The 25623-nt window shown below is 32.6% G+C and overlaps 3 protein-coding genes across 3 annotated transcripts in view; all 3 read right to left on the bottom strand.

Annotated features, from left to right (window-relative positions):
* LOC122580940 (polyubiquitin) overlaps positions 1-16030 on the bottom strand; it is a 62876-nt gene extending 46846 nt beyond the window's left edge. Inside the window, exon 1 of the mRNA XM_043753087.1 lies at positions 16007-16030. The gene's annotated coding sequence lies outside the window, so the exon portion shown is untranslated. The remainder of the gene's footprint in view (positions 1-16006) is intronic.
* Positions 6106-7980, bottom strand: LOC122583225. The gene is made up of 2 exons (XM_043755650.1): positions 7429-7980; positions 6106-7374 (listed from the first exon to the last, which is right to left on the bottom strand). The coding sequence occupies exons 1-2, from the start codon at positions 7978-7980 to the stop codon at positions 6106-6108; spliced, it is 1821 nt and encodes a 606-aa protein (XP_043611585.1).
* On the bottom strand, positions 14017-16086 carry LOC122580942 (polyubiquitin). The gene is made up of 2 exons (XM_043753089.1): positions 16007-16086; positions 14017-15277 (listed from the first exon to the last, which is right to left on the bottom strand). The coding sequence occupies exon 2, from the start codon at positions 15275-15277 to the stop codon at positions 14132-14134; it is 1146 nt and encodes a 381-aa protein (XP_043609024.1). The 5' UTR covers positions 16007-16086; the 3' UTR covers positions 14017-14131.
* Positions 16087-25623: the final 9537 nt, after the last annotated feature.

Genomic DNA, 25623 nt, shown 5'->3' on the forward strand with positions numbered 1-25623 from the left:
CTTTTATCATCATTCATCATGACTAGACAAGGAAAGGTATGTATCTCATCTCATTATCTCATTGTTCCTTTTCTTTGGAGAATTAGTTTTTTTTTTTTTTTGAGTTGAAAATCCAATCGTAATATCGATCTTCAAGGATGGTAAATCTGATCAAAAGTCTCCTCAAAAAGTCTTAAAAACGCCTGGAAAGTATAAGATAAGGTTTTGGAATGAAAAACAAGCTATTTATATGTTTCCCAAAAAAAACTTGTGCAGATTCGTCCTTAAGCTGCTGCGCAGCTCCCTTTGACCGCAGTTGACCGTTTGACTTTCATTGACTTTGCTGGAAACCTACTAGACGAGCTACTGCGCAGCTTACTAAGCTGCTGCGCAGCTTCGGTCCTCTGTTTTACAGCTGCCACGCAGCTTATAAGCTGCTGCGCAGCTTGTCTTGATTCCAGGTTTGACTTTCGTTGACTTTCACCAAACTTCATCCAAATGTCCCGGAAATCATCCGTAAGCACTTATTTCACTCCAAGAATGTCGTTTTCTTCCGAAATACGCTCAAGTATCTGCTACTAACCTGAAACACTAACAAATACCATAAACGCAACAAATGTATACGAAACGACTCATTAAACATGCTAACTTAACTATATAAACCGTGGGAAATGGGTATAAAATACGACATATCACACATCACCAACATAGTTGCATCCGAAATAGTTAGTTTCAGATGTAGTCCTATGTTTTATTTAATATCGAAAAGATATGTATGATAATAATTTATTTAAAAAAAATGCTTCAGCACCTCTTTTTAAGAGAAGGATTTAATTTTGGTGCTGAGACATAATTTTAGAGAATGAAGGTCAGCGATCTTATGACTAACATAAGGTCGCTGATAAAACTTTTTTTGGCAAATTGTCAGCTATCAACGGATTTTATAAGTCTTTACCAACAGCCGTTTGCTGATGGACTAGATGAAGACTTTTAGCTTTTCATTGCTTTTATTTTGCTTTTTCCTAAAGCAACAAGGATCAATGGATTTTAGAAGTCTTTACCAATAGCCGTTTGCTATTGGACTAGATGGAAACTTTTGGCTATCCATTGCCTTTGTTTTGCTATTTCCCAAAGCAACAGGGATCAGCGGATTTTAGAAGTCTTTACCAACAACCATTTGCTATTGGACTAGATGGAAACTTTTGGCTTTCCATTGCCTTTATTTTGCCTTTTCCCAAAGCAACAGGGATCAGCGAGTAAGACAAACTCACTTGTTGAGTAGCAGACATGACAATCATATCGCTGATTCTCCATTCAGCATTCCTAACTTGCTTACAAGCAGCTTGAATCTAGTTTCATCCAAGGGTTTAGTAAAGATGTCAGCTAGTTGATCATCAGTTTGAATAAAATAGATTTCAACATCTCCTTTCATGACATGATCACGAATGAAGTGATATCGAATATCAATATGATTGGTTTTGGAGTGCTGAACAGGATTGTGTGTAATAGCAATAGCATTTGTATTATCACACATGATTGGAATTTTAGAGTATTCCAGATCGTAATCAGCTAGTTGATGCTTCATCCAAAGCATTTGAGCACAGCAACTCGCTGTAGAGACATATTCTGCCTCAGCTGTGGAGATGGAGACAGTATGTTGCTTTTTACTGGTCCAACTAGTTAGTCTTCCTCCCAGCAATTGACAACCACCACGGTGCTTTTGCGATGAAGCATGCATCCAGCATAGTCAGAATCAGAGAAACCAATAAGATCAAAGTTGGAATCTCTAGGATACCAAAGACCCAAAGTGGGTGTACCTTTAAGATATTTGAAGATTCGCTTTACAGTGAGGAGGTGAGACTCTCGTGGAGAGGCCTGATAGCGAGCACAGAGACATGTGGAGAACATAATGTCAGGGCGACTCGCTATAAGATACATGAGCGACCTAATCATACCTCTATAATAAGTGGGATTTATATGCTTCCCATCTGGGTCAGCATGAAGATTATTGGGAGGAGACATAGGAGTGCGTTTGGGAGTGACATGGGTGAAGTCAAATTTATGCAACATATCCCTGATGTATTTTTGTTGGTTGATGAAAATGCCCGTGGGAAGTTGCTTAGTTTGTAAACCTAAGAAGAAGGTTAACTCGCCCATCATACTCATTTCAAACGTACTTGACATAAGAGTACTAAACTTCTTACACAGCTTAGGAGAAAGGGAACCAGAGATTATGTCATCAACATATATTTGAACATACAAATCATGAGCTTTCTCTTTGAAAATAAAGAGAGTGCTATCTATGGTTCCTCTATGAAAGCCATGGTCTAAAAGAAAGGCAAAGAGGGTATCATACCAGGCTCTGGGAGCCTATTTGAGACCATAAAGAGCTTTATTGAGCTTGTAGACATAGTGAGGATGCTTTGGATCCTCAAAACCAGGAGGCTGCTTGACATAGACCTCTTCATCAAGAGCACCATTTAGAAAGGCACTCTTGACGTCCATTTGATAGACAGTGAAGCCTTTATAAGCAGCGTGAGCGAGAAAGAGGCGAATAGCCTCAAGACGAGCGACTGGGGCAAAGGTTTCATCATAGTCAATGCCTTCAGCTTGTGTATATCCTTGTGCCACCAGTCTGGCTTTGTTGCAAACAACAATACCAGCTTCATCCATTTTGTTCCTATAAACCCATCGAGTACCAATGGGTTCCTTACATGGAGGAGGAACTAGAAACCAAACATGATTTCTTTCAAATTGGGTAAGTTCCTCTTGCGTGGCTTCAACCCAAGAGGGATCAGCCATTGCTTCTCCAATGTTAGAAGGAACAATTTGAGAAAGAAAGTTGACATAGAGACAAGTATTACTTGTCGCTGATCTGGTTTGAACACCATTGGTTGGATTACCAATTACATGGTCAAGTGGGTGGTCAGCAGTCCATTTGAGTGCAGGAGAATGAATGGAAGAGAAGGTAGGCGCAGTAGATGAGGTGGAGATAGGATCACTAGTAACTATTGGATAGCTAGGGAGATCAACAGTTAGGGTAGGTTCAGTATTGCTGACAGGAGGGTCACTGACAGGTTCTTCCTGCTGAAGATTGTCATCCTCAACATCTCCTAAATCAGGATTCGCTGAGGCATCATGGAAGACATCATTAGTGATACTGTCAGTTTCTTGAACTATTTCAAAAGAAGAATTGCTGATGGAGTTCTTTTGTAATGACCTATGAAGAGGTTCTACTGGATCTATAGAATAGATATGAGAAGCGATGTGATCAATACTTGGAGACCCATTCAAAGATGGTTCAGCAGAGAGAATGTCAGCGACTGATTGAGTAGCTGACATTTCAGGAGGATCAGCGAGGTCGCTGAGAATTTCATCAGCAGATGATTGTTTGGGAAGATCACTTAGAGCTGAATAACTTTCATCAAAAGTAACATGAATTGATTCATCAACCTTTTGAGTGCGAGTGTTGAACACTCTAAAAGCTTTGCTAATAGAAGAGTATCCCAAAAAGTAGCCATCATCAGCCTTGGGATCGAACTTTCCTAAGTGATCCTTATTATTAAGAATAAAAACGGGGCAACCAAAAACATGGAAATACCCAATTTGGGGTTTCTTGCCCTTAAGAATTTCATAGGCAGTCTTATCATGTCGTTTGACAATAAGACATCTATTTTGAGTGTGACAAGCAGTATTAACTGCTTCTGCCCAAAGTTTTAATGGGAGAGATGATTCACTGAGCATAGACCTAGCAGCTTCAATAAGAGTCCCATTTCTTCTTTCAGCTACTCCATTTTGCTCAGGGGTTTGAATAGAAGAAAAGTTTTGTGCTATCCCTTGATCAGCACAAAAACTTTCAAGAGTGTGGTTTCTAAACTCAGTGCCATGATCACTTCTGAGTTCTTTAACACGAATGTTGTTGAGGTTTTCCATCTTTTTGATAAAATTTATAATTTCCTCAGCAGCTTCACTCTTAGAATGCAAGAATATAGTCCAAGTGTATCGTGAATATTCATCCACAATAACTAAGGTATATCTGCTTCCCCTTAGGCTTTGAACATTTACAGGACCAAAAAGGCCCATATGAAGAAGATGGAAGCAACCATTTATAGAATTGACCTGTTTAGTTTTGAAGGTGGCTCGATGGCTTTTACCCTTTTCACAGGCACCACAGAGCCTGTCCTTCTCATAAGTGAGAGGAGGAAGGCCTTGAACAAGATTTTTCTTGGCAAGAGAATTGATGGTTTTGAAGTTGACATGCGACATACGCTTATGCCATAACCAATTGATTTGAGATACAGCTTTAGAGAAGAAACAAGTTTCGCTGTCAGTTTTAATCGGAGTGAAATCAACCAAATAGATGTCTCTCTTTCTAGGAGCTATTAAGACTACCTCTTTGTCAATATTTACAACTGAGCCTTGATGTTTGTCAAGAATGACTTTATAGTCAGCATCACACAGTTGACTGATACTGATAAGGTTGTGTTTTAAACCATTCACATAGGCAACCTTTGTGAACTTTATTAGCCCATTAGAGAGAGATCCATATCCTTCAGTTTGGCCAGTTGAGTTGTTACCAAATACTACTGTGGGACCATCAGTCTCCACGAAGTTATCCAGCAGGTCCTTGGATCCAGTCATGTGTTTTGAACATCCACTATCCAAATACCACACTTCCTTTCCTTGCGAGGCCTGCATGGATAACAATAGAAGGATTTAGGTTGAATTATAGGTATCCCTGCTGATGTCATTGTCAGCAGAGGAAGAATGAGAGAGAACAGAAGAATCATCGTCATTGGAAGGAGAAGAGGTGACTGAAGTATTAACAGTTTCATCAACTGAAAGTGTTTCGGTCAGTTGATTGGACAGAGGCATGGAACTCATGGCTTCAACAGTATCTCCTTGATTGACAGAGTTTCCAGTGTCAAGAATAACCAAGCCGCCAACTTGATTATTACTTCCATATTCTACAAGGATACTGTTAGTACCATTGGAGATAATCTCTTGAGAGAATGGAAGGGAGATTTGTTGAGAGGCAATGAATTCAGCAATATTGCTTTCACTTAAAACAAAATTATTATTTGAATTCATGTTGGATTCTGCAAGATGAGCTTGCATGTTGATAGCAGAAGTAGGAGTAGCAGGAGATGAGGAGGGATTTGGCTGAATGACAATTTCAGGAGGATTCCGGGAGTTGTTGTCAGTACAGTCAGCAGCAATGTGTCCTCTTTCGCCACAAAGATAACATTTTCTATTACTGGTCTGATTTAGAGTCAGAAAATCCTTAAGCTGTGAGGATAGGTCGTTAACACATTTGGTCAGCTCACAAATTTCAGGATTATTAGAGGCAGTTGATGCTGTAGAGGAGGCCTTTTTCCTTTTTGATTTAAGATATGGAGATTTCTTCTGATGCAGTAAAGGAACAGACTTTGGAATAGGACCAAGAATGGATTTGTCCTTAGATTGAGCATTTGAAGAGGAAGGATCAAGGTGAAACTGAGTACATTGCTGACCTCCTTGTTGAGAAGGTCTAACCTGCTGAGCAAATCTGAAATGCTGAGTCTCCAAAGGAGATTTTCCAGCTTGTTGTCCTTCTAATTAGGAAGGTCTGACCTGTTGAACAGGTCTGAAGTGCTGGGAGAGATGAGTTCCCTTTGGAATATTAATGGAGTTGGGTTGCTGATAGCGAGTGTCAGCGAACTTATTTCTCCTGTTCATTAAATGACTATGCATAGCTGCCTTTTTGCCAGCATGAGAAGAATTTGAAGAGGAGGGTGACAGCTGAGGCGCAGGACGTTCAGCAACTACAGAAGGAATGGAAAACTCAGCGGATTGACTAATAGGTACAACTCGCTGAGGAGTACTGTAGTCATATGGAACAACAACCTTGCTCCTTTTGAAGGGTTCAAATGCTTTAGACTGAAGAGTCAGTAGCTGAGGAGCTATAGGCTTATAACCATCACTTGAAGGATTTCCTTCAAAGGTTTGAGAAGAAGAATATTGAATTCTGCCTTCATTAGGCATCATATCAATGATGGGATGATCAGGAAAGATTGTCTTAGCAAAACTAGGAGGATAATTAGTTTTAGGCTTAGTAGAAGAAGAAGAAGAAGTGTTGGATAAGGATTACACATTATCAAGCTCGGAGTGATAATCGTTTACTCCTTTGGTGAAGTAATACTTCATCATTTCTTCACTAGAAACAACAGCACTTGGAGGAATTCTTTCTTCAGCAGCAGGACTGTCACCAAAGTGATTGGTAACAAGGGCAGCAGTCTCATAATCTCCACCAATAATGGCGTTGATTTGAGTAGGCATCAGCTTGCTGAAAACTTGGTCATGAAGCTTGGAGGCTTTAGACCATGAGATAACAATTTTTTCAAGGTCAGCGACCTTATTTTTTAAATCTTCATTTGATTTCTGAAGATTGTGATTAAGAAGTTTTTGAGACTCAAGCTCAACATGGACACTTCGAAGGTCCTTGAGCTTGTCATTTTTATCACTTAGCTCAGCACTAACTGAGTTAAGCTTAGTTTGAAGATCAACATGAATTGATTCAACAAATTGAATGTCACAAGTAAGCGACTCAAAAATTTCTGACTTATTTTCTTCAGAAGCAGAGGAAAAATTGCATACCTTCTTGAGAGTGACATTCACCCACTGACTGGAACAGACTTGATCTTTTGTCAGCGCTTGATCATCAGCAAAGGCCAGAAGACAAATGGCATCAACATACTCTTCCTCATCAGCTTCAGAGTCATCAGAGTCTGCCCAGTCATGTTGTTCAGCAACAAGACTCTTGGCAGGAAGCTTAGCTTCCTCAACGTCAGCCATCTTAGCACGAAGCTCGTAGTACTTCTTTTTGTATTCATCAGCAGGCTTGACTGAGGAGGGTTTTGCTGAGGAGAAAGAAGAGGGCTTCGCTGCCTGAATGGAAGGAATAGAAACATTGCATTCTTTTTGGTAGTGGCCTTTACGACCACATCTCCAACATTCTTCTTGCGATTTGTCGACTACTGGTTTTTGAGAGAAAGTCGACTTGCGACTATTCCATTTTTTGGAATATCTCTTACCAGCGATGAGAGCAAATTGCATGAAGTCTGAGAACATTTCCTGTCTCTCCTCAATATCGAGGTCATTGACAAGATCTTGTAGATGAGATGGGGTAGCAGAGCTACTATTGACATGGATGGAGTCAACTTCAGCAGAGACCAGGGCAAGAGGGTCATGAGAATAAGAATTATTAGATAGAGAGGAGGAAGAAGATGAGCCAGCATGCCTCTTGGAATCAGCTTCTGCTCTTAAGTTTTGAGCAAGGGCTCTCTCTTCAAATTGAAGAGTGCCATAAAGTGATTCCAAGTCATGCAACTTAAGTTGCTTGGTGGTGCGGAGAATCTATCTTAAGCCTTGCCATTTAATTGGAAGGCTGTCAATGAACTTGTGGCATACTTCAAGCATATCATGCTCAATGCCAGCATTAGTCATATCATTCAACAGACATTTCAAGCGATTGTAAGTGTCATCCAGATTCTCATTTGGAAGAGAGAAGAATCCTTCATAGGCACGCTTCAGATCAATCTTTTTAGTGGCAAGGACATCTTCTGTACCATCGAATCTGGTACAAAGATTGTCCCATACCTTCTTAGCAGAGGAAAGTTTGATGACAGATTTCATAATGTCATCAGGAATAGTATTTATAATGAGATTTTTTAACCTAGCATCTAGATTAACAAGCCTACGCTCGTCATCTGTCCATTGTCCTTCTGGTTTAATAAGCTCAGTGACAATCTCAGGAGCATCAGTGGTGGCTCCTGGTGTCCTGGTAATCAGAATCGGTATGTAAGGACCTTTGGTTAAGATGGTCATTAGGTAAGGTTCAACTCCTACAATATGTAGAAGCATTCTTTCCTTCCAAGATCCAAAATCATGAGATTCGAATCTTGGAGGGATGGAAACATACCTAAAGTCTATGGTATTAACCAGAGTAGGAACTGCAGTCATAGAGAAAGATTTTAAGAACGAAAATAAGAAAAAGTTTTGGATACAGAAAAAGTAAAGAAAAGATCTTGCAAACTTTTACTCAGATCAGATTCGGTGTATCGAACCACCGCTCTGATACCAACTGAAAGTCCCAAGTTTGCAACAATCAAAACAGATTAAATAAAAGATATAAGATAAGAAAGTAAACACGTTTAACTATATGTATATTATTTAAACAGTGAATACATGGTTGGTTTACAAAGAAGAAAATTAAAAATACTTGTTAAGTTTTTGACACACAAAAACTTAAATGTTCTACAATAATAAGAGACACACACAAAGTGACAATTGCAGAACTACACCAACCAGAGTTGCGGCTAGGTCAAGTGATTCTTTAAATAGGCAGAGATGGGAATCACATGACAACCCAATAGATGTTGACACCTCAAGGTTGTCAACCATCTATTGGTGGATGTCTCAGATCTGCAGGGCTCTCTGTCTTCATCTTGTTTGTATCCAAATCTGGTATGAAAGAGAAAGGCCCAGGTACCGTTTTGGTACAAGATCACATGTCTTCAGTCTTCTTGATCAACACGTGTCTTGGGACCAATATTCTTATCTTCATTTTCCCGCTATTTTCTAACTTACAAAAACTGGGCAATGAGTCATCGAACTTAGCTTTAACTTGAAGATAATATTGATCGCTGAGGACTCGCTGAAGAAGAGACTTGCTTAGTCTCTCAGCGAATCCATAACTCAACAAGTTAGTAAAGTATATATGTTACTTTTTTTTTTTAATAATAATGGTCTAAAACTAATAATAAATTTTTGTATAATAGTGGTCTAAACTTAATAATAAATACTATTTGTTGAATAATGACAATATTATCATTTGAAAATGATTTTATTATACATAATTTGTAAGATCTATTTGTTATATATTTGTATAATACCAATATAAAATTAAATATAATTAAAACATGTTTACTTAATATAATAATAAAATGATGGAAAAATATACTTTCTTCTTATTGTATAAAATCATATATCAAATTGTAAACTTTAAACTACAATATGTGTCTATCTAATGAGGTCACATAAAATCCGTAAAAGAGTTTACATAAATTGAGTATACTTTTACTTTTTAATTTTCTGTGATATATACATAATCTTTTACGAATTTTAATACAATTTATTTACTAACTTACCATTTATAAAATAACTAATTATTTAAAATATGATTTTAAATTTCAGATATTATTTTATTTTAAAGATAATAAAAGAATAAGATAATGCACATAAAGGTCACCAAAATATTTTAAATTAGCTAGTGTGAATAGTTTTTTGTTGTTCTCTATTTGACACACTAGAGATCAAACATAATTCAATTGACCCACATGTATGTATATGGCTCAAAATGGACACCTTAGTCAAAATATATACTAAAACAACTGACTCGGAAACAAAGCCAGATATCAAAGCTATTAAAGTAAGAAATCAATGCACGTAACCTTCTGAAGAGTAACGTCTTGAAGGGAGTTCGTATGGCAAGGGCAACGTAATCACCTCTGACAAGTCCCTTTTCTTGTTATGTATTGAAGCCAATGTTACAAGTTTTGTCCTATTCACATCAGGATTTTTGAAAGAAGACTCACATTTATTCTGAAATGAAAAGCTCTGGGTTATATAACAATTACAAGGAAGCATACAGTGTTTTCTAACAATGAAAAAACAGATGTTAACAAACATATTACCTCTGAAGCACTTCCGATTTCAGTACAAGAAAATGCAGGAACATGATTGCTTGAAGATGGTAAAAAAAAGCACCCCATGCTCCAACAGTAAAAATGGTAAAATCAAGACACAAGGGTGACGGAGTGATATATCTTCGCTAAATCGACTAAAATGTTCAATCTTTCATGAATTCATGTTCAAACATGTATTGTTTTAGAAACTAAATTTTACGGAAAATATTTTGGAAGAACATTTATAGGTCTAAGTGCACCAAAATGTATGTAAATAACACCGAAAAGTTATAATGTGAACGAACTATCAGAACATGCCTAAACTTAGGAAAAATATTCAATCATGTAACATGGAATACGTAGCACCTCATATGAGGTGCCACGTGCAAAACTTTTAATTGACCGGTCATAGTTAGATACATAATTTAAACATTTTTACAAAGTTCGTGCATACAATAGAGGTTTTGATAGTTTGTGCACATTATAACTTTTCGATCTTAGTTATCTACATTTTGACGCACTTAACCCTGTATTATATATAAATATATATTTATAGTTATTCATTTTAAACCATTTGCTTAACATCATTATTCAAGGGTGCTTTAGAATTTCAGACCTTGTTACTCTATAATCACTGATATATTTCTATTATGATACTCTACATGGTTAAATGCAGTTATCAAAGGTTTGACAATCTTCACCATAGTAGCTAGGATACTGATATGAATCAATGGTTTGTATCAAATGATAAGAACAATAAGAAGGATAGACTGGTATTCGAGAACCGGTAAACTCCTATAAATTAACTAGACAAGAACAATAAACTGATAATAATTAATATTCCACACCCTAAAGTTACAGCCCTAATCCTTCATTTATACTAATTATGTAGCTTGGTTAACAAGCTATTATTAATTAAAGAAACTAAATAATAATAATAATAATAAATATAACTTTAAACATATCTAGATCTAAAATATAATATATATCTCTCAATAATAGAATATTTATCTTTGCTGAAAAATTCGAGTCATATCAATACTCCCCGCCGCAAAACACACCTTGACACACCTTGTCCTCAAGGTGTGGCTTCAAAGAATGCTTCAAGTAATTCCTGGATCCCAAGTCGTTCTTCGAAATACCCTCGTCTGATGTGAAAAGCCAGAATTATGATGAATTAAGATTGTTTTAGTAATTCTTGCATTCACAGCCTTCGAGAGCTCAAAAGTAACCTTTGATGTCAAACTTTTAGAAGGCGTATGATTTGATTTGGATGATGGCATGGTCGCAGTGGTGTTTTGCGGAAATGCTGGTGCAGGTTTTGGTGCCAACGAGGTTGATACATATTTGAGAGTTGGACTTGAAATGACAATTGTTGGTTGTATCTGTTTTGGGCTGACTTTTGATGAAACTGCTAGTGATAGTGCGGAGACTGCTGTAAAGTTGGACTTCAACGGGGAAACAGGGCATGTTTTTAGTAGTAGTGATGGCAAGGTTTTTGGTAGTTGTGCTGGCACGGGTTGTGGGGAAGTACGGGTTGTTTTTGGTGGATTTGTGGTGGTAGCGATTGGTGGTATCGCTGAAGAGTACGCAGTGAACAGTGGTTTCTGGCGATGAACAGTACCCCGTGAACAGTGTTTTAATATATATATATATATATATATATATATATATATATTGATATCACAGGATGCAAGATCGATTTTCTGATACCAATTGATACAAACCAATGACTTGTATCAAATAATAAGAACAATAAGAATGATAGACTGGTATTCGAGAACCAGTAAACTCCTATAAATTAACTAGACAAGAACAATAAACTGATAATAATATTCCGCACCCTAAAGTTACAGCCCTAGTCTTCCATTTATCTTTTATTATATTAAAACACAGTTGCTCTAATAGTTTATTAACCAATCAGAACTCTTGATTTCCTTAAAATTCCAATTTTGACTTTTCTTAACTTTTATTATATATATAAAATTAATTACGACTAATTCTATTTCATACTTAATAATTAATGCAATATATTTAAAAGATCATCTATCTATCCATTTAAAATATGTCAATTATATGAATTACCATATATCAAAAACCTTTAATTCGATGTTGTGTACATCAATTAGTTAACCTTATCTATTTGTCACGAGATTACAAATTTTAGTTAATGTATTTAGATATAATTTACTCTTTTTTTAAATTCTATTTCAATCCAACAATTTTATTTTGTTCGAAATTGATTATTTTGTATGGGAAAAAATTATAATATAACATATATAATAAATTCGTTTCGTATTATCTTTTTTTTTTCCAACTTTGACCATAAATATTTTTGTTTGTGTTATATAATAGTAGATGAAAATTATAAGATAAATGTAAAACTCGATCTACCTAAAGAAAATATATTAATTTGCATGAATTTAATCAATGAAAGCATAAAACTTGATAAGTTCAAATTGAACATTTAATATGAGACAAAGATATATAAGTTGCACAAATTTTAGTTAATGTATTTAAATATAATTTACCTTTTTTTAATTCTATTTCAAATCAATAATTTTAATTTTTCAACTTTGATTATTTTATATGAGAAAAAATAATCTACGCAAGGTTTTGACCGTTATAACAAGTAAAATTGGCAACTTAAAGAAGCAGCATTATAGGCACTTACACAAGGTTTTGACCGTTATAACGAGTGAATGTCTTTTTATGAGGCATCGCACGACTGTAACATTAAAAATATCTATCTGTATCGAGTACAACTAGTTGATTAATATCAATCTAAAATCGCACACGCTTATACTTAAAAATACAAAACTAAATAATGAATATAATAAAAGGCTTCTTGTTAAGCTGCATAAAGATTCACAGGTTCATATAACTAAGGGCCATTTAATACCAGCGACCGGTGTGGCTTGCTTTCGATCTCGCCCAATATTTCTTCAAGAATGCTTTCTCTACATTCTTTTGAGGGCCTGGAACACAGCTCCCAGCTACTTAACCCTGTGAAGGAATATCATAACTTGGTAACTAGAGGTGGCAAAATGGACAGCTAGTCGGGCAACAAATCAAAATGAGTTTGTCAAATTTGGGCAGGGGCAATAGACATCGAACCCGAGAAGAGAGAGGTTCAAGGTTCAACCGGTCGGACCAGACCGGAAAACCGGCCTTTTGTATATAAAATCTAACAAAAAATAATACATAAAATGTTTATGTTCAAAAAAGTATAAAAATAATTGAAACTTCATAGCTGTTAATTGGGATGGTAAACAGTAAACACTAATTACTTGAAAAGCAATGTTTTCAATATTGTTTTCTTTAACAAAAACAATAATCGAATAAAAGCGATGAAAGTACCAATTATATATTGATATTGATAATGATATGATATATATATAATTAAGTTTATAAAAGTAATAAATTTAAATAATTACAATATAATAATGTTTTTAACGGAATTAGTTTACAAGGTGTACGTAATTAAATTGAGAATGAAATTTTTTTTATATAAAGGCAAACTGAAAATGGAACTAATTTACCATTGACTAAGACTTTTAAGAAAAAAAATAACCTTTGACAAAGTTTGCAAATATCATAAAAAAGAAAAAATTAAGACAGTAAAATAACACAATAACAGCTCAACTTAAAATTACAAAGGTCACAAGTTGCCCTATAAACAAGAAGGTAGAGCAGTCTTAGAAATTTAGTAACAACGGCAACCATAATTTTGTAACGATGCCTGCAACTGTATTCCAACTCGTCTTAATGTCTTAGAAATTTAGGAAATCAAATCAAACATGGCCATATCGGAGTAAAAGAATCCACCACGGGTTCGGAAGACTATCAGTAACTATTGCAGGTATATGATACTGATTGGATACCAAGTACTACCTATTGTCACTATTCTACTGGGAATGGCATCGTTAGAGTTTTAACATGCATATTTCAGAAACCCTACAAGTTCATTTCATACATAGTCTGGGTATATAACTAATGACTAAAACTAGTACAAGTACCACCCAAGAAGGATTAACTGGGGCTCTAGTTTCAATTTCGTTAAGTTTAAGATCAATGTAGAACTACCACATACAGAATGTTCTAGCTTCTCCTAGCTAACAAAAAAAAGCTAAATACTCCGTAGTTCAGATAGTTCAAACCAGGTTTGGTGTTCGTTTCTGCAAAAGGCAGGATACATAAAAGAAGCACAGCAAATAACCAACACAAATATGCAGAGCAAATAACCAATAACCAATAAAAGCTAAATGCAGGAAACATAAAAGCAGCAGAAATTAAAATATGCAGCAAAACATTACCAACGAAACATACATTTATTCCAAAATACGATCACAGTACCATAAATGTGTTCATAAAGAAAACAATCACATAACAAGTAATTGACAAGACAAATAACCAACATATATCATTTAGAATCCTCCACGAAGACGGAGCACAAGGTGAAGAGTAGACTCCTTCTGGATGTTGTAATCAGCAAGAGTACGTCCATCCTCCAGCTGCTTACCAGCAAAGATCAGCCTCTGTTGGTCTGGTGGGATACCCTCCTTGTCTTGGATCTTGGCCTTGACGTTGTCAATGGTGTCTGAGCTCTCAACTTCCAAAGTAATAGTCTTTCCAGTCAAGGTCTTGACAAAGATCTGCATACCACCACGGAGACGGAGGACCAGATGGAGAGTAGACTCCTTCTGGATGTTGTAATCGGCAAGAGTACGTCCGTCCTCGAGCTGCTTTCCGGCAAAAATGAGCCTCTGCTGGTCTGGTGGGATACCCTCCTTGTCCTGGATTTTCGCCTTGACGTTGTCAATAGTGTCAGAGCTCTCAACTTCCAAAGTGATTGTCTTTCCTGTCAAGGTCTTAACAAAAATCTGCATACCACCACGAAGACGAAGAACCAAATGAAGGGTAGACTCCTTCTGGATGTTGTAGTCTGCCAAGGTCCTGCCATCCTCAAGCTGCTTACCAGCAAAAATCAATCTCTGCTGATCTGGGGGGATCCCTTCCTTGTCCTGGATCTTGGCCTTGACGTTGTCAATGGTGTCAGAGCTTTCAACCTCCAAAGTGATGGTCTTTCCGGTCAACGTCTTGACAAAGATCTGCATACCACCACGAAGACGAAGAACCAAATGGAGGGTCGATTCCTTTTGGATGTTGTAGTCGGCCAAAGTCCTGCCATCCTCAAGCTGCTTTCCGGCAAAGATCAACCTCTGCTGATCTGGGGGGATACCTTCCTTATCCTGGATCTTAGCCTTGACGTTGTCAATGGTGTCAGAACTTTCGACCTCCAAAGTAATGGTCTTTCCGGTCAACGTCTTGACGAAGATCTGCATACCTCCCCTCAACCTCAACACAAGATGGAGAGTTGATTCCTTTTGGATGTTGTAATCCGCAAGGGTCCTGCCATCCTCGAGCTGCTTGCCAGCAAAGATAAGCCTTTGCTGGTCTGGGGGGATCCCTTCCTTGTCTTGGATTTTGGCCTTGACATTATCTATGGTGTCAGAGCTCTCGACTTCGAGAGTGATGGTCTTGCCAGTTAGGGTCTTAACAAAGATCTGCATCTGTAGTTACATAAATATAACCAGTAAATAACACAAGATTGGATATTTAAGTTATGATGATCAAATATTACAGGATTAATGGCTTGTACAACAACTCTATAACAGCAACTATTATCAAATTTGATCTTATAATACATAAGAATAAACAAAAATATCAAGATTGTTCAAACAAAATTAATTATTAGTTATAATAAATAAACAAAAAGGGAATATAAATTCGATTTAATAGAAACAAAATAAAATTAATAAACTATCATTAATCAGGATCTAATCAGCAATCACAAATTATGACAAAATTAAGAAAAAAAAATATCAACTCAGTATAAACAACAGAGAAAAACTTTTTAGATTCATACAAAAAGTCAGAATAAAAAATCCAACCATAAAATATGACAAAATTAACAAAAATTACGTAATCGGGATAATGAACAGAGGAAAACATTATATCAATAAAAAAATAAAAAAACAATTTAATGAAGGAGAAAAAAAAAAAAAAAAAATTACTATCACATCTCATCTAAGCACCATCGTAAAGATCATAATCAAAAATCTAATCACAATAAATTATGATAAAAATAACAATCACAAAAATTTAACCTAAACCTAATTCATATCTAATATTTGAATCCATAAACAAAAATACATACATATATTAATACGAGTAATAAAAACAATAAATGATAATTAAATTAAAATTAAAGAAGAAAATAATGGAAAAAGGAAAAATACCTTGAGAGAGAAAAAGTTAGGACTTTTCTAGATTGAAGATTGGATTAGAATGAATGAATGAATCGGGGATGAAATTGGGGTGGGATTTATAGGCGGAATGGATAGATGTTAGGTGTATTTAACCCAATGACAACATGACACGTCTCGTTGCGGCACGCTAAAGTCGAGAATCTTTTGGCAAAATTGTCGGGGCTCTCGTATTTTATTGCCGTCTTTGGCTTTTCTTCTCTTTGCAAACAGCATCTTCTTTTTCTTATCCAACTCAGGGTTTTTTTCATTTTGAGTTAATCCAATATTAATCAAGTAGCTTTTTACCCGCCTAATACGCGAGATTGGTACGTATTTTTGCATTAAAAAACTTTTAATATATGAGAATGATTAACATTTGAGTAAATATTTACAAACTTTTAACCACAATAATAATATTATGTTTTTTGTCATTGAAAAATATAACAAATAATGTTGTCCACCATAAAATTAAAAAATATGCATGGAAAACATATATTCCAGTAAGTGTGTAAAAAAAAAGGATAAATGTCCAAAAACTCCTTAGTACTTAGTCCCGTAGAGGAATTTTCCTTTCAAGCCAGCGACCCTGCAACCCTGCCGGACGGTAAGACTACAAGTTCACCATTACGTTAGTTATGAGATATTAAATACATATCATTATTAACATTAAATTGTAACTACATAACTTTTACTTATATATTAGGAGTATCAAAATTGTTATTTTTAATTTATGCAATCACATAAAAAAATGTAATAATTGTATCAACCCATTCTAAGTGAAAAATTTATAGATATTCGTATCATTTACACCACATTAGAAATACAAATATATAAAACTTTGTATACATGAAAATATAATCTTAATCTTATCTTAATATATATTATAAGACAGTTGAACTGATGACTTATTAACCAATCAAATCGCTTAATTTCATCAAATTGACCCTCTCTTATGTCATCATTTAAATTAGCTATATATTAAAAACTCTAATAATAATTATCTAAATATATTATTATATTAGTATCTATATTAATTTGTAGAAAAAATCTCATTAATTTACATTTTTTTGTTTTCCATCAATAATTTACACTTTTAAGCCCTCAATACTTAATTTATATTTATTTTTAGGATCAACTTGAGGAGATTTTTTAAAAAAGTTACAAAAGGTATTTATATTTAATGTTTTAAAATTTCAATTGTCACTCAAATCAAAAATCCTAATTGTTATCAAACAATATGAAAACAATCTTAATTGTTATCTTAATAAATAAGACATGTACTTGAAAGTAAACCTATTCGTGTTATGAGCTCGCATTATGATCAAATACATATACTTGAATGTCAAGTACGAGATCAAAAATATATTTATATTTTAATTTCTAATTATCTTTAATAATAACATCAAATTATGAGTACAACTGGTTTCAAAAATTCTATAATAGAAAAATTATTGTAGCATGTGCCTTGTCGAATGACTACGACAAACAATTCTTATCAATATGTCTCAACTAATAATGACAGTGACGAATCTATGATTATTGTACTAAAACTTGCAAAGTATAACACTTAGAATCGTATACGTTCAAAGTTATAAGTTTTTATAAGTTAAATGTATGAACATCTAATATTGATAATATCGTAAACCCCGTGTCCAGTATTGGACACGGGTCTAAAATCTAGTTTACTATATAAATGATTTTTTTTATTTATAAGTTATATACATTAAAGACTACGAAGTACCATTATTGTACTAAAATAAATCAATATAAAAGACTTTATAAGACAAAGAACAAAATGCATTTTTGGTCCCTGTGTTATCACCTCATTTGCAAGAAACGTCCAAACCTATGCAAAGTGGCTTTTTTGGTCCCTATGATATACACTTAGTGGCAATTTCAGTCCAAATAGACGGATCCGTCTATTTTTTACCGTTAAAGACATCATATGCCCCTCACGTGAGGGCAATATTGTCTTAATGCACATAAAGGACCATTCATGCTACTTGGAAACTTTATTTATATTTATTCATCTACGTTTTCTTCTATAACCGCATACATATACATATACATACATACATATAACATATAATAATACTCATATAAAAGCCTTTGGCCGGAATCTTTGCTCTTCTTCTTCCAGATTTGTTGATTTCCTAGGGGAACCCACTGATTCCTTCTTCTCTGTTTGGTGGGTTCTGATACGATTTCTTACCTTAATTTATTCTTAATTTTCTCATCTCTTTGAATAATATCCTATCACTACAAACCACCCACCATTAAAACCCCAATCTCCAAATACACACGGGACCTTGAATACCGGAACTTGAAAAAATTCATGGGGTCAGGCATCGGAGATTCGTCAGATCCGCCGGAGATTTGTCAGATCTGGATCTTTGGCAGTAACATCAGTTATCGGGATGGATGATTTTGCAATAAATATAGTGCTTCAGATGTTTAATACTCTTCTAGTACCGCCATAAGTGGCCATTGGATAGTGTGCGTTTTTGCAGCATGTCAAGTTGTCAACAACAATAATGATGGGTTCCGTGGTGATGATGGCTCTCGTATGGATATATATGTAGTAGTGTAGTATGATTTGATTGTTTTTTTTTCTTTTAAAACACATATATTAATTTATGTTTGAGTTGAAAATTATATGTATGTAAATATATGTGGTGGTGTTTTTAATTTTTTTAACCGTTGGTAGTGTTTTCTGAAAATTTTAAGATTCATAAAAAAAAGTTTGTTGTTAATAGTGATGATGATTTTCTTTGGGAAAAAGGATAAACCGGTAGGTTGCAAATATGGTCCTATATGCAAGAGATGGACGAAGCTACCTCGCACGTGACAGGTACAACGTGACAGGTACATGGGGGCAATAACAGTATAAACTGGACGGAAAGTTAGTTTTGGACTGAGATTGCTGCTAAGTGGAGATCATAGGGACCAAAAAAGCCACTTTGCATAGGTTTGGACGATTCTTGCAAATGAGGTGATAACACAGGGACGAAAAATGCATTTCGTTCTAAGACAAATTTATTTATATAAACTATGAGGACCAAAAGTGTAATTGACTAGTTCTTTAGTTAATGATAATGTCATCAAAATGATATAATGGTAGAGAATAAGAGATAAAATTCAATCAATGTTCTCATTTTTCCAATTTAAAATCAAGGATTTTGTTTTAATATATATATATTAAAGATGTAATTTGTAAGTTTTTTTAACGAGATCTCTTTTTTATTTTATTACCAATCGGGGTTTCTATGGTTTGTATTTTCTTGTAACCTCAGTCCAAATTACGAATAGCAAATTAACTTTAACTCTTAAAAAAACCCATTTCAAAAATGTATACAAAATTGACTAAGGTTGTAAAATATATATATATATATATATATATTAAAATTGAACCACCATCGTAAAAATGTACAAACCAGAAGGAGTGAAATTGCATTTAACACTTATATATTTTATCTAAGAGTTTGGGTTTGTTTGGCAAGGAGCTTTTAAGTGATTAAATGCCTCGGACTTTTAAAAATGAGTCTATTTTAAAAGAGAAATGATAAACGTATCACGGTTTTTTATTCATCTACCACATTGTACAAGTTTTATAACTGACTGTACAAGTCAGTAATGCATAATAGTGGTAGATATATCAAAGCTTATGGTACAGATTTCACCTCCCTTAAAATATTAGTCATGTTTGGATATGCATTTGAGATCAAAAAATTCAACCCAAAAAAGCTCCTAAAAGTCACAAAAGATCTTTAATTTTTATATATACTAAAAGACAACTGACCTAATAGCTTATTAACTAATCATAACTCTCGATTTCATCAAAATAAAACTTGATGATGTTATAAATATAAAGAATACAATATAAAATTTACGATTATATCTAAATCAATAAATATAATTTAATTCTAATATATGTATAGATAAACTAGATGACAACTGACCTAATAGCTTATTAACTAATCATAACTCTTTATTTCATCAAATTAAAACTTGATGATGTTATAAATATAAAGAATACAATATAAAATTTACGATTATATCTAAATCAATAAACATAATTTAATTCTAACATATGTATAGATTAACTAGATGACAACTGACCTAATAGCTTATTAACTAATTATAGCTCTCGATTTCATCAAATTAAAACTTGATGATGTCATAAATATAAAGAATACAATTTAAAATTTACGATTATGTCTAAATCAATAAATATAATTTAATTCTAACATACGTATAGATAAACTAGATTAAACATGTCCGTTGGACGTTAACGGACGGTAACATTATAACAATTAAGCGATATATATAATTATAACAAATAGATAATATATGTTATATTTAATATATATAGACCATTAAAGAGTATAATGTAATAAATATATTAGAAAAATAATAGTGGAATGATTACTAAATATATTTTAATTTTACATTACATGTATATATAACTTAAAAGATTTTGATTCAACCAAAAAAGGCACCAACTAAAAAACTTACTTGGCAAAAAATATGGATGTCGCATAAGTCTAAAATTATCCTTCTTTAATTATATAGAGAGAAATAATCAATGGTTTTAAATTTTTAATTTCATTATTAGAGTAAAAAAATTAAATAAAAAAAGAACTTAATAAAATCCTTAGTTATGACTTGGAGTAATGAGTATAATATGACTATATATATGACATTAAAATATAATAAATATTGGGATAATAAAAATGACAAAACATAAAAAAATTCAATGTTACAATTAACTATCTTTTTTAGTTATATAAAAATTTTTAATATAAATAAATGGTTGAAGTTTCATTATATTAAAGTAACAAATAGTTAATAAATAATTACAACATGGCATATATTAAACCAAATAATTAATGTTTAAAAAAGGATAAAACAATTGAATAATAAGATAAAATGACGTTTAAACAATATTTTTATTTGTCAACTAACTAATAATATCACCTAAGCTCAAATTCTTTTAATTATATAGGAAGATAAATAAATTCAAAGAATACTCATACATAACAAAGACCCATGATTTATGACTATATTAAATAACATAAAAATTTAGGATCATGTTATATAGACGGATTATGAACCCTAATTAAAAAAATAAAATAAAAATAAGATCCCTTATATTAATAAAAAAGTTGCTTCTAAAACTATTTTTTTTAAAAAATCTGTGACAAGCTGTCCCACTTTCCTACCAAACGTTTCTAGAAACCCTTACGTCATCATGCTACCCCAAAATTTTTGTTGACAATCAAAAACTTTTCCCCTCTCCCAAAAAAAAGGCCTCCGCTCAAAAAAAAAAAAAAAATCTCAATCCAGGTTTCACTATTAACCCACCTTCCGTAATACAATCAACGGAAAAATCCAAACAGAGGATATCAAAAGTATTGTATTCACACCCTAAAAATTCAATTCAATTCTTATTATATTTTTGTCTTCAACCTAAAAATTCAATTCAACAATTTTCGGGGATCCTGGTTATATTTGTTTGTTTGTTTTGGAATGCTTATCTCCTACATGTAATGTCTCAACTCCCACGTATTCGATGTAATGTCTCAAATAAGCAAAAGAGGTAACCTTAATAATGTCATATCGTCTTTATGTTTATTTGAATATATTTTATAAATTATTACCAGCTATACTCTATTTCAAAATCAAAAGCTTATCTCTTTATTATTTATGTTAATTAATTGTATGTTATACGTGATTATTTTTCGCTCCAGTTTTTCGTGATTATTACATATTATGTTTGTCATGACAATTTTGAATTACTATAAAACTGCTACGTACAACACCCAATGACAAGTAAATAATTATTTTGATATCACGTCTCATCTCTCATTACAAAACTCTATATATACAAAATTAAAAATTAAAAAACCAAATCCCGTATATTAAGAAAAAAACCGTATACTAGAAATGAAAACATTGCATCCAATTGTTTATTATTATATTTCTTATTCCGTATAAAAATAATAATACAATTATAAATCTTAACAGTATATATATTATTCTGATCTGAATAAATCTAAACATAAAATATATATCAAATATCCCAAGTTTAGCGATTTCATTTGATTTCTTTTCGTTCTTTTTGAGAAATCCGTCCAACACAATGACTTCTAATCGGTCCACAACAAAGTGAGTTCTTTCCATGATGATAATTTAATGTAATATATTGATTGTTATCTAAATTTTATTTAAACTTTTAATAAGTATAATGACTCTTTATTATGAAAACTAAGTTACTATCTTCATATGAATTGGTTTTTAACTCTTTTGGATATATCTTTAATTATGATCGACTTTGAGCTTTTAATGGATGTTTGGTTTGTTGATGCGCAATATGTAGGTTAATTCGTTTCTTTTATGGGTAGTGATTTGTTTTAAAAAAGACATGAGTTAACACTTATTTCTTATCCAATACGATGCTAGGAGCAAATACGCAGACACAAGATACCGTCAACCTTGCTCAAACTAATCCTCACGATCCAGGTAGGAAAGCAACACCATTAGGTCTCTGATGAATATGTTCAGTTGAGTATATAATCTTTTGTCAATATTAAAAATTTTGAAAAATCAATTAAACATCCACACATCGTGCGGGTAAAAAAACCTAGTTTATTATAATTAGATATAGAGGAAAGTCAAATCGATATGTAATATGAATTACATATAAAACAATCAAATACAATGGTTTATCTGGTTTTATATATTTCTTATCCTTCAAGAAAATACATCACTTTCAAGCAATGACAACAGAAAAGTTTTGCGGGAGGATAATGAACTTGTATAAAACTTAATGTTATGTCTTGGTGGATTATTCTTTTGTATACGACTACGTGAAAGTCAAGAGTTCTCTAAGTTCATATTTGCTTGAATGTTTTAGGTCCATAACTTGATTGAGTGCTTTTTGCAGTTATATATAAATAGATATGAGGTCATGAATTCCAAGGTAAATTGTACAATGATAGATCTTGGTTTTTTTATATTCAACATCAATTTTGTAAGAAAATGTAGCTGTGTTGTTCATGTGTCTATCACACAAATTCTAGCAGGATGTAGACAAATTCAATATGGTTTTTATTATGGTTTTTTTAAGATCAATATATTATAGTTTGTGGTCATTTTCTCTGTATCTTCCTGTTACATTTTTGTAAATATGATAAGCATTTTAGTTTGTTGGTCGTCTGGTCGATGTTATTCCAATTTTAAAAGAACCTTGTCTTCGCAGCGCTCATTTGGCATGGGTTGGTTTCACCACATACAGTTACCGCAGGAAATTCCCATGTAATTTATGATGAATGTTTTGACATATTCTACTTTTCCTTTTTAGTTTTAGTGTTTTACCTTCTTTGAGAGCTCTTTTTTAATTTTAAATTGAAATGTCTTTTTATTAATAATGTAATAGTGCTTCTTATTTTACGAACCATTATATTAGTTGATTTACTATCCTCACTTCTAATTGTAATGTAATAACAACACAATTTAAATAGACAATTTCTAGAATATATTTTGGTTTTGAAGTTTTAATTAATTGGCCCGGATTGATTAGCTACTACTTTATAATAAACAGAACTAGAAGAAAAAAATAATATAAAGATAACTAATATGATATTTAGAAAGGTAAGATTTGAATCAGATATAATTATAGGCACCGATGAGAGATCTCTCAATTTTTTGTTTATATTGGTAAATGTCATGATATTAAATTCCAAGTTTGTTATAAATACATGACAAATAAATAATAAATAAACTAATAATATATCTTTTGTGGTATAAACGTTAGTTGTTATATATACCAAAACAATTCTTCACTAATTAAATAAACTTTTTTTGTTTTTTAAACTATGAATAAAGGATTACTCCCGTAATATCAAATAAGAATCAATCTTTTAAATATATAGATTTTTATTTTTATATAAAAAGTATTTATAATTACTTAAAAACACCAAATTTATGAAAAAATGATCAATTAAAATATATAGCCACCTAAGTAAAAAAATATCCTCTTATAGTTATATACTAGCTTATCAACCTGGGTGTTACCCGGGCATTGTTATGATATTTTTTTATATTAATTTTAAAGCATATAATTGTTATTAACGTTAATTAACATAAAAATGATAAACTTGATATAAAAACTCGTAAAGTTACAACTTATTTTATAAATAATAAAATATAAAAGTCTAGTAAACCATTCATGAAAATAAGTTTGAGACAATATCTTGGATTTGAAATATACAATAGAAACATTAAGATAAAAATTTAAAAATTTGCAAAGATAACAAATTTAAAAACTTGCTTCCTAATTTTAAACAACTTGCAATTACCCGTTAGAAATGATAATATTTATCTAAAAAATAAAAATTGATAATGTAAATATGACATCACAAAATAGTTTTTTTGTAAGATTGATTTTAAAAATTGATTGGGATAATCTATATAATTTTTTCTTATATAAAAAAATAGATGATATGATTGAAGTATTTTTCTTATTTAGCAAAAAGATAAAGATTAGACTTGTTAAATTTAAAATAGAGCCTTTTTTTAACCATCATGGTATGACATTATTTATGAAAATTTAAAACACTTTTTTTAAATAGTTATAAAATATTAAACATTAAAAGAAAATAAATAAGTAATGTCATAATATTATTCTTGTATGGAAAGTATGAATTATAGAAAGCCTTGGTGGTGCCACATATGTAAAAAAATTTAAATGATTACCTCATAATAATTTTATTTTATTTATATATAAGATAAGATATAGAGAGAAGTAAATAAAGTACGCATGTAAACCGAGCTTTGCGTACGGATAGTGCTAGGCCCCAATAATTGAACATTACGGATATATAAAGATAAAAGCCAACCTGTACATATCTATTAACGCTTTCCTAATCAAGATGGATCTTATAATAATAATTGAAAAATTATAATATACAGTTATTTTCTTAATGAAATAACTTAATTTCTTTCTCAATTCCTTATGTCCAACCATTGATTAAGCTCCTCATATCCATATCATCCATTCTTACTAAATATACAAATTTAGATGTAATTGATCAAATCATTTATTGATCAATCATAACTCGTGATTTCTTTAAATTAAACATTATTGATGTCATGATTATGTTTTCGATTTAAACCTATATCACTGTATTAGGGATACATCCATTCACATAAATATAAAAATTGAGCATATTTTTACCGGTTTATATAACTTCAATATTGATAAATATCACTACATTGTGTATATCTATTTCAATTAGATCTATATTTACAAACTAGAATTATACTCGGTCGTTAACCGGGTTCAACGAATATTTATATATTGTACAATTTAAGAAAACTTTATGTGAGTTAGTTCATCATTTTTAGACTAAAAATAAAATGAAACAAACAGTTAGATTCAATATATTATATTAATAAAAAATAAAATTGGAGAAAAAAAACATAAAATGAAACAAACAGTTAGGGTGGACGGAGTCGTTAGGCAGGGGACCGGTACCGGTCCGGTACCGGTGTGCACACCGCCCCGACCTACCGGTACCAGTGGGGAGGGAACGAGTGAGGGGAGC

Source organism: Erigeron canadensis, chromosome 9 (assembly GCF_010389155.1).
Source record: "Erigeron canadensis isolate Cc75 chromosome 9, C_canadensis_v1, whole genome shotgun sequence".
Lineage (NCBI taxonomy): Eukaryota > Viridiplantae > Streptophyta > Magnoliopsida > Asterales > Asteraceae > Erigeron > Erigeron canadensis.

What these genes read in the sequence shown, in the direction of transcription:
- LOC122580942 (XM_043753089.1), bottom strand. Translation starts at nt 15,277, where the DNA reads ATGCAGATCTTTGTTAAGACCCTAACTGGCAAGACCATCACTCTCGAA.
- LOC122583225 (XM_043755650.1), bottom strand. Translation starts at nt 7,980, where the DNA reads ATGACTGCAGTTCCTACTCTGGTTAATACCATAGACTTTAGGTATGTT. An exon ending in TTGAGCATGATATGCTTGAA is followed by an intron (nt 7,375 to 7,428) that starts GTATGCCACAAG and finishes GGCTTAAGATAG; the next exon opens with ATTCTCCGCACCACCAAGCA.